The sequence below is a fragment of the Macrobrachium nipponense genome, chromosome 41 (assembly GCF_015104395.2).
Source record: "Macrobrachium nipponense isolate FS-2020 chromosome 41, ASM1510439v2, whole genome shotgun sequence".
NCBI classification, from domain to species: Eukaryota; Metazoa; Arthropoda; class Malacostraca; order Decapoda; family Palaemonidae; genus Macrobrachium; species Macrobrachium nipponense.
This window is the reverse complement of record NC_061102.1, coordinates 34,405,443-34,416,160: the sequence shown is the minus strand read 5'-3', so window position 1 is coordinate 34,416,160 and position 10,718 is coordinate 34,405,443. Positions and strand designations below refer to the sequence as shown.

Here is a 10,718-nt window from a genome sequence, read left to right as displayed (position 1 = left end):
ATTAGGCCTGTAACATCCGTACAAACGAATGTACATGCTTGACGACAGGGCGAGTGATCTCTCGGTTAGAACGCTTGCGTACTCAAATTCCTTCGCTCAAGTAAGCTGCCCTTACAGCTCAGCTTGTCTACAAGCAAGACACGATATGTGATTTCACTTAACATTACACACTTGTAAGATATGTCATCCTGTAAAAGTACAGTTGCCGCCAAGAACTTCTTTGCTCGCTCAAATTCTGAGATTCAATACTTTTCATGTGCACCCTGGCGTTTGGCACAGGTACATTACATACAGCACATTTGTAAAATGTTCATCAGTGCCATTGAACGACTTCAAACGTTTTGCGACGTGGTCATTTCGAATGTCTGCAGCATCCCTGATGCGTTGTCTCACATTCAATGCGCTGACGGTGGCATCCTCTGTTGCTCTTTGGCAAATAATGCACTTGTCCACTGCGAATTTGTTGGCTCAGCCCAGTAGCAATTTCACCCCACTGGTTCCCGCCTCCATCGTTATTGCAATCATGAAGTTCCCTGAAACAGACAGTAAGAAATTGTAAAGAGTATGAATGATGAGTCCTAGATCTTAGATTCATGGAGCATGTATGTAGGTTCTATGCTAATAGTCATAACCCCAGTACCACATTCGACACAGCATTAAGGCAGCTTCCCCTACATCTAGCATGCATGCAACCAATAGCCTCATTCTATGTTTTAATCTGTTTAATGACGTTATAATCTTAAATAAAAAATACTTATGTTGACAGAGTGTGAGACAAGTTGGTGTTGTGGTGGTGAAGGAAAACCCAGAAAGGATCAGAAGGTGCTTCTGCTCCTTCCTGGGTTTTCCTTCACCACCACAACACCAAAAATTACTTACATGCACCATGCACTGATAACTAAATGCTCATTTTCTCTATTGTTGAAAGTGATAAAAGATGGGGAGAGATTGTGACTCTTGTCATTTTCTTTGGAGGGCTACATTCTTCTGTTTTCTTAATGACAGGAAGTTGCATGCTGCCCTCTATTGTGGTGAGGCCTACATTAAATGAGGAAAGGAGACATTGTCAACAGCTCACATAATCAGCATAAAGCTTTGAGCTAAAAAATGTGTACATACTGACCAACACTCTCCACCTACATACTGTGTATAGCAACAAATATGGATTATCAATTTTGACGTTTTATGATCTGATGTTATACAACATAATGAAACATGGAAGGGTTAAAGATGCATGTTTATAGGCTTGGATACATCTAACCTAAATTATTCATGCAGTATTCCTCTCAAAATATGACAATAGCCAACTGTAGGCCAGATTTCCTTGGACGTGATGAGATTTTCACTTTACACCAGATTTCGTGACCTTTTGACCTCTGGTGACCTCAGCTGCACGTTAATTTGCATAATTTACATACAGAATTATAGACGACTTAAATACAAACATTTTGAGGTATAGTTTGTTGTTCTGTGATTTATACATACAGAGATATAGCTATTTAAGTTTCCACTACCCCTTAATATTCGTCCAGACGAGCGAGAAATGGGCGTGGCTTATTACGTCATTTTCTCGGTTACTGCCGGGGTAGGAAAATTCTACCCAGACTTCAAAGATATGAAGAGAAATTTAGGGGACATCTCATGCACACGGGGACCCCCTCAGCCAATGGGTTTCTAGCCATGCACGTCCGCACGTAGGGGCAAGGAGATTGCAGCCCCCCCGCCCCACCACCGCCCAAAATCCTGGAAAAACCAGGGCTGAGATCTACTGTCAGATGAACGGCTCTCCGGGTTATGTCAGGTCAGCGTATGTCATGATAAAATCGGGTTGAACAAAACAACAGATTTCATGGAATGGTTGAAAAGTCTGGTTCTGGCCACATGAAGTTACAGATCCTTTTCATATGAACAGTGACTCTCTTGAAAAAAAATTTATTATATTAAACGACATCACTTTGTTTTCCTTCCATTCTACAGTATATTAATTCATTTTAAGAAAATATATGGTGCCCTTATATTGTATAATACTGTTTGTATGCAGTATATAACTGAATGCTATACTTTCAAGAAATGTTTAATTTCAATCGACCAGTGTAAAGGAACTGTTGAAAACAAAGGTCACTGTACCTTTCTTTATTTTTTCTTTATAGCATCTTCCTTCACTTAAATTAAGGCATCGCAATCCCACTGCACACACGCACACACACACACATGAAACAGGTTCTTTTCGGAACGAGTTTCTCAGTATCTGAAAATTACACCAACTGTAAAACACGGAGTCTTGAAACAAGCTACCAAGATTTTTTGTTTCCCACGAAATTCTGTCCGTTTGTCTGGCTATAATTCTTTCTGTGTGGATCTTTAAATGAATATTTGTTATTAAAAGTAAATATCTTCAATCTTTTCGATATGTTTGGACACAACTGACAAAACCTCCGTTCACGAACGCTTGTGCTACGCAAGGTCTGGGTCCGTGCCTACACCGTCAATACGTCCGAAGGAACGATGCCTCGCGGGCCCGGTTCTCTTGCCGAAAAGCCCTCCCAGGCGGCCCTAATGACGTTCCAGGAGCTGTGACGCAATGACCTAGACAGACCTGGGTAAAAGGGAAAGTGAATGAGGTCTCACAGCCCTCTGCTTATTCTCGCTCAGAGGGTCCGGATCGCGGACATACTAGTGAGATCGTCTTGCGAACGGATATTCTTCGCTCCACTGTGTTTACCACAAGCTGTTCAAGTTTGTTAGTGAAAGATATTGAAGTAAACCAGTGCCTGAGGAGTTTCTGAAGTTTTGAAAGAGGAAAGTTTCATTACAGGTGAGTTACTGAAGCATCGTAGCCTCAGCTTAAAAGTAAACGCTCAGATATTTTTGTACAGAGACGAGTTATCTATTATGAAAGTGCCATTGCGCGTGGATAGATACACGACTAATGAAGGCATCAGCAGGTAACTTTTTATTCGGGTTCAAGGAAAGTGAGCACAATTATGCAAGGGATCATTTCCACCACGAGTCCGTAAGGTTCTTCCACCTTTCGTATTTTCATTTATTTTCTTTGGAACTACCTATTGGATCATTGGGGTCTACATCACCTGATCTATCGCCATCTGAGTTTCACCGGTAAAAGAACCTCGCGTAGAAACGACGTGGAGAAGCAAAGTTTAGAAATTCTGTTTGTCAAATACGCCCATTCAAGTCTACGAAATATTAGCTAAGAAAAATAGTCAGTGCTGACAGAAAGACAACTGATAACTTATATCTATTCATTTATGCTCTCTTAACCGTATATCAATTTAATTACATTTTGTTCACCTAATGTATTTTTTATATTTATGCCCGTAAGATTTCACTTTCTACTTTATCAGGGGTTGTGTTATCTCTCTCTCTCTCTCTCTTGATTTTTTTTAAATTTACTGGCATTTCCAAGAAAAAATTACTTCCATGCGTCATCACACCATTTATCTGGGGCCATACATTATCAATAAATGAAGCAACGTACGAACATCATCTTATCTTAAAAGACGTAAAATTCATTCCACATTTCGATTCACGGAAGAAACTCGTTCCGGTGCAGGGAATAGTTTCTCGGAAGCCGTTCCTTGCTTACTGAGCAATTTCGGTTCGACTTCGCAGCAGACTACGGAACATTCCTTGAGAAATGTATAAATAGAATCTTACCGAGTAAAAATTTGACTTAGAAAATATTTGAAGAAGTTAATCTGAACATCTGCGCATCGCAGACACTCTCATGTTGCAGCTGTGATGATGATTAGCTTGTGCTAAAAACTTAGCCAATCAAAACATTTGGTTACAAAACGTACGAAGATCCTCGGCAAGGATTCGTTTCAGCGCCAGGGTGGGGTCAGAGCATTTCCGACCCTTAGGGCTCGATTTCTGAAATTTCCTGCAGCAGACACGCCGCATAATGCTTTCTATAATGTAAATAGGTAAACGTACGTATGTGCATCGCGCTTATAGCCAAAGAGTGTGCCACTCGGCAGAGTCACACTACGTAAGTAGGTGAAAGGCAGAGACACACAGGAATTTGGCATTATGGCAGATTTATTCCGACGTTTCGCAATAAATTATTGCATCCTTAAGTAATTCTACAATAGATCTAAATAGAATAATCTTTAAAAACTTATAAAAAATTATAAAATTAAAAATAATAGTTATCTATTAGTCAAATTAACAGGAATCCATAATTAAAACGTACAAGAAGTTATGTTAAAACACAAGTTACATAAAAAAACGGAATAGAATTGAACATTAATCTAAACTTAAGCAAGGATTATTGACAAGGTTTTCTTTGAGAGAAAATAAATAAATAAATAAATAAATTACTATAAAGGAAGAGAGAAGCTAACCTGCCAGAGCGAGCAAAGTCTAGCGTAAAACTGAAAGCAGAAACGAAGAGAAAACAATGATAGGGTTTAAGAAGAACAACAAAGTCAAGATAAAAAAAAAGTTGAAGAGCTGAGGACTGGTTATTTAAAACAGGAACAAGATGTTTTATTTTCAGCGTCTCTAAAATAAATAGGTCTTTAGAGTTGTTGACCTGTCCAATTGTAGAGAAATCTTTGTATTCAATGCAAATCATTCTTTACAATGTCAAACTAGCATCGAATACAAAGATTTCTCTATAATTGGACAGGTCAACCACTCTAAACACCTATTTAATTTAGAGACGCTGAAAATAAAACAACTTGTTCCTGTTTTAAATAACCAGTCCTCAGCTCTTCAACTTTTTTTTTTTATCTTGACTTTGTTGTTGTTCTCAAGCCTGTTATTGTTTGCTTTTTCGTTTTTGCTTTCAGTTTTACTCTAGACAGGTTACTCCTCTCTTCCTTCAGTTATTTATTTATCTATTTATTTGTTATCTCTCAAATAAAACTTTGTCAATAAACCCTGCTTAAGTGTAGTGTTAATATTCAATTTTATTCACTTTTTAAAATTTTTTTTTTAACGTAACTAGTGTTTTAAAGTAACTTATTGTGTGTTTTCAGTATGGTTTCCTGTTAAGTTGACTTATAGGTCACTGTTATTTTTAATTTTATCATTTTTTAAAAGTATTTAAAAATTTATTTATTTATATATATTGTAGAATTCTTCGAGGATGTAATAATGTATTTCGAAACGTCGGAGTAAATCTGTCATAATGTCAAAGTCCTGTGTGTTCATGCCTGCCTTCATTAGTAAATATATATAATATATATATAAATATATATATATATATATATGTATATATATATATATATATATTTATATATATATATATATATATATATGAATATATATATATATATATATATATATATATATATACACACACACATATATATATATATATATATATATATATATTATATATATATATATATATATATATATATATATGCTTATAAGAATACATAAATACCTACAAGCAATGCCAATTATTGGGAAAATCTGACGTAAAACCGAATAAATGAATCATCCTAGTTCAGTGGTTTTCAACCTGTAGCCACGGGCAGTACCTACTGAGGGGACCACACCACATCTTCAAAATAGTATTAAAAAAAAAAGTATAGCACGCTTAGCCGACGCATTTGATCAGCGTAACTAACTTGATCTGAAGCTTGAAGGTAAAGACACAACGGTGATTCACTTTGTTGATGCATTGCGTGCTTTTGTCGCAGGAATGGACTGGGGAAGTTAACTCAGGTTATTTTGCTCTGTTTGAGGCGTTTTCTGAAGTTGCTGAAGGAAAAGAAGAAGAAATAGAGTCTTTCCTCCTAAATGAAATGATCAGTCGCCTTCAAAAGTTGTGCCAGGAATTTTCCAGGTTCTTTCCTAAACTGGACTGAATATAGAGTTTAGGCCAAAAGCCAGGCACTAGGATCTAAGAGGCCATTCAGCGCTGAAACAGAAATTGACAGTAAACTATCTGAAAGGTGTAACAGGAGGAAAACCTCGCAGTTGCACTATGGATCAATTATTAGGAGAGGGTGGAAAGTAACATGAAGAAAGGGAAACAATGCACCGCATGAGGTATACTGATGGCACTAACTCCCTACGGGGATCCTGATCTGGAAGTAGTAGATCTGTCACTTGTGAGAAACCCATTTCATGGAGAACCAGATGTTATTCTGACTCTGAACAAGATGGATTTCTGGAAATGAAATTGGATTCAGGTCTGAAGGAATGCTTTGAAGAACATTCTAAACAGGAATTCTGGTCACAAGCAACTAAAAACCCTTCTTCCTTTCGCTTCAACTTACTCGCGTGAGTCAGGCTTTTCTAACTTATTACATTACAGATAAAAACAAAAAAAAAGAAATTGCTTGGAGGTGGAGCATGGTAGGAGATGTGCGTTGTCTACAACTGTCCCACAATTGATACTCTTGTAGTTAATAAAAAAAAAGACAAGCACAAGAATCACATTAGCTGCAAAACTGATGTAGTATTTGACATGGCACAGCAGAATGTTATTGTTTGTATTGATATTACGGCTGTAAAAGTGTAATTCGATTTTGATTATAATGCACAAGATCTATTTACTGTAAATACATTCCAGTGCTTCATTTCATAAGTGAAAAGTGTCATATGAGTTTTGATTACAAAGTGCATTATTTATTTACCGTAAATGCTGTACAGCGCTCTTTCATAGATGAAAATGTAAATGCTTATTAATAATTCCACTATCACCATTACACAGTTCTGATGGGCAGTGGACCACGAGTAATTAGGGTTGCCATAAAATGTGGCATGGGTACCAAAAGTTGAAAACCACTGTCATCTTGTCCATGTAATAAAAAAAGTGACCTCCTCCATGCAATAAAAAAAAAAACTTTTGTGTAACTGACTTACCTTATAGTAAATCTGTCGAGTCATAAAATCCTAGAAAAATGTTAGAAGCGGTTATGATGTCATTATTTTCATAATGATAGTTACTCCGTTAACCAAAATAATGAAGGGATAATAATGATATAGCTTGCAATTCTACAAATCATTGTAGGTTGTTGAAATCATTATTGAAAGGTTTATTTTATTTCATTTATCTATTTATTTTTTACTTTTTCGTGATTCTGTTGTTTGTAGGAACGAAATGGCTTGCCAAGTGTGGGAACCGAAGGCGTTCCTGTGTGGCTGCGGTCACCGCACGGCTTCTCTGTTCATCGGATGGATGGGTACCGTGAGTAGATACCCTAATTTGGTGTGCGGCGTGTTTACGTATATATATATATATATATATATATATATATATATATATATATAACTATACACACATGTATAAATATATATGTAAATATATATATACACATATATATATATATATAAATTTACATATATATATATGTATATATATATATATACATATGATATATGTGTGTATGTTATGCGTATATAAATATATACGCATTATGTATATGTATATATATATATATATACATACATAATGCGTATATATTTATATACGCATAACATACACACATATATCATATGTAGATAATATTACATCATATATAATGTGTGTATAAATATATTTACAATATATATTTATTACATGTGTGTTTATTAGTTTTATATAATATATATTAGAATATATAGATATAATATATCTATATATATATATATATTTGACATATATACACGTATAATGTGTGTACATCATAAATTTCATAATAGTATATGTAGATGAGTAAATTAATGAAGATCAAGTGGAAATTGCAATATTAGATCTTTTCGTTATGAAATTTACCAATATCATTAAAAAGCAAAATTGCTTTCCCAAACATTCACGAAACACTTGATCAATGAAGAAAAATATTTCCTAATCTTTAGATTTGAATTGAATATCGTTTTCATTTGACATCAACAGGTCTTCTCAACATTGCACGTAGCCCACGTGCTGGTATATACCCAAATGTTCTACGCTGACTTCGATAGATATTGCAAGGAGCAACGTGCTGTCGATACGGAAGCCTGTGCAACCGGGTGTGAGTTCATTGATTGTTACATTCTGTTTGCTTGCTCATGCAAGGAGGCGGTGACGTAAAAGAGTTCCGTATTTATATTTCAAGGCTTAAGCTTATGTATCCTCGGTGGGTTTCCTGCAGTAGAGGTTTTGACATCAATTGGTATAAATTAGTCTACTCTAAGCAATCATTTTTTTTCTGGCTTGATTTCATTCTCTGCGTCTCCTAATCTTCACTAGGACATAACCATTTATTTAGGAGTTCATTGTCAGTTTCCATGACAATCTGACTGGAGGCTGAAGTGATGCGGCTCCATTGTGAAGAAAAAGCAACGGTCATTTGAAACCTTATTGAAAAAACATGGCGATTTTCTCTGTCCATTTCCTGGTCATTTTAATCATCAGAATGTTGTTTTGTAGATTTCCGTAAAGATTTCTATGGCGTTATGCGTGTTTCTGGCGTCCCCCTCCCCTCGTCTGAAAATTCGGGGTCCGTCGGAAAACCAAAACTCATACATTCTAAATTGTGAGTCCTGCCTCAACACTGCCAAGGTTTCACGATCATCTTGTAATATCCTGATTATGTAACATGAATCATTTTTAAAGCTTGGCAGTTCCTCAACAAAGACTCACTTGGTAATATCTTATCATAATGAAAAAAATAAATTGAAGTCTGGATATTCTTTGAAATTTGCCGAGACTAAAACTATAAACTTCCAAGTTTCTTCTTCTTTTTCCAGTGATATCTGGCATCGTCATCACGGGCGTCGTATCTGTCCTGACGGCCATCGGAAGCGTCATGTTGATCTTCGGCGTCAAAAGGGTGAGAGCAAGGCCTATACATTTGTATAGGCCTTGGGTGAGAGATAAAGACTGCGGTTTCCTTCTACACTTCTGTACTGAGGTTGCCAATAACTCATGTTATGTTAACTACCGTTTCCAAAGTGTCTGTTAATGTTTTCTTCTTTTATTTTTCAGAAAGAACCCGTTTTTGTCCTCGTGTACATCGTGATCAAGGTTTTCTCTTTAGTCTTGTACGGAACGTTCACAGTCTGCCTCATGCTTTATCTTTTCTTCACCGCATACGCCTATTGGAATTACCTCATTGGAGTGGTTGGCTTCTTTGGAATATTTCTGGAGGTGTATTCTTTCCTCTGCGTACGAGTTTATTACAGACAGGTAAAAACATCGCGAGTTTTAGTGGCAAGGCATTTAATCCCTGGCTGATCGCTAGTCTATGTGGTACTAGGTCTTATTTAAATAGAGCCGTTAACGTTCTCGTGGGCTTCAAAGCAGGCGAAATCTATCGATAACATTTGCTAATTCTGTGGTAATAGTGTTGCTACACTTTTTAATATTTCAACACTTACCAGACGTAAAAAAATAAACCATTGCGTCTAATAATGAACAACCTTTTGTTTCAGCTGAAATACCCCATCAGCTACCAGAGGACGGAAGATTACAGAAGAGACCCCCTGAAGGTCACCATTTTAAAGCCAGTCGACAAAATTCAGGTGGAAGTTTGAGGACATTTTGTGCCATCTATATAGTACTACCCAGTTCACTCATTTCTTTTAGCACTCCGACTTCTTTGAAATCCACGGGAACTCCCTCCAACGCCAACTGGTTCCCGCCATCATGGGACTGCATTATATTCAGTCCTGTGGTGTACTTCATTAATCTCCAGGAGGTCGTTTACCTATTGCCATTGATATTCAGTTCAACTGCTTCTTGCCCTGGTGCTCTAGAGTACTACTCCCTCGACATACTTTCATCGCCATTTGCAGTTACGGCTAGTATTTGGAATTCATCCAGCCACCGAAGTCTTTCGGTGTCATGTGATAGAAAGTTTTTCTCTCTCTCTCTCTCTCTCTCAAGCAAATCTTGTAATGTGGATGATGTTGCGCAATTCAGAGATACTAGTGTGACAAGTTATACTTTCTACAGCGTTAAAGCTCTGCAGTAGAAGAATCCATGATTTGTTCAAGTTTACTCTGGATGAGGTTCGATTTAAGCTGCGTTTCTTACGTCCGTATTAAATTTGAGCGTAGATAAAATTAACTACTTTTGTTAGTGAAATAAAAAAAATTACCCGACACCTACAGTGAGAATTGTTAAGTATATACTCGAAATCGATATTTATCCTTAAACCTTAAAAAAATAGAGAAAACAAATTTGTATACTTGTAATAATTGATCATTAGATAAACTAGTCAAATAAACAACTCAGCTTATTCGTTTTGCAACATGAAGACTGCAGCTCAGAGATGCCGAAGCCAAATTTATGCAAAGATTAGCTGGAACCAGTTCTACCAGTCAGCCCCATCATCAAAATAAACTTGACTGTTGATCTTAAAAACATTTGCCTTTTTTGTCGTCTCTCTTGCACTGCTTGATATATTATTATTGAATATCCGTATTCTCGGCTTCATTTCTCTGTACTACTACTGCTACTACTACTACTACTACTACTACTACTACTACTACTACTACTACTACTAACTACTACTTACTACTACTACGACTATTTTATTATTATTATTATTTTTTTTTTATTTTTTTTTTGCTCTATCACAGACCTCCAATTCGACTGGGTGGTATTTATAGTGTGGGGTTCCGGGTTACATCCTGCCTCCTTAGGAGTCCATCACTTTTCTTACTATGTGCGCCGTTTCTAGGATCACACTCTTCTGCATGAGTCCCGGAGCTACTTCAGCTTCTAGTTTTTCTAGATTCCTTTTCAGGGATCTTGGGATCGTGCCTAG

The 10,718-nt window shown here is 36.5% G+C and overlaps 1 protein-coding gene across 1 annotated transcript; it reads left to right on the top strand.

Annotated features, from left to right (window-relative positions):
• The first annotated feature begins 2,321 nt into the window (after positions 1-2,321).
• Positions 2,322-10,448, top strand: LOC135212670 (uncharacterized). Its single transcript, XM_064246324.1, has 6 exons — positions 2,322-2,815; positions 7,078-7,171; positions 7,859-7,976; positions 8,695-8,777; positions 8,933-9,133; positions 9,379-10,448. The coding sequence occupies exons 2-6, from the start codon at positions 7,085-7,087 to the stop codon at positions 9,478-9,480; spliced, it is 591 nt and encodes a 196-aa protein (XP_064102394.1). The 5' UTR covers positions 2,322-2,815; positions 7,078-7,084; the 3' UTR covers positions 9,481-10,448.
• Positions 10,449-10,718: the final 270 nt, after the last annotated feature.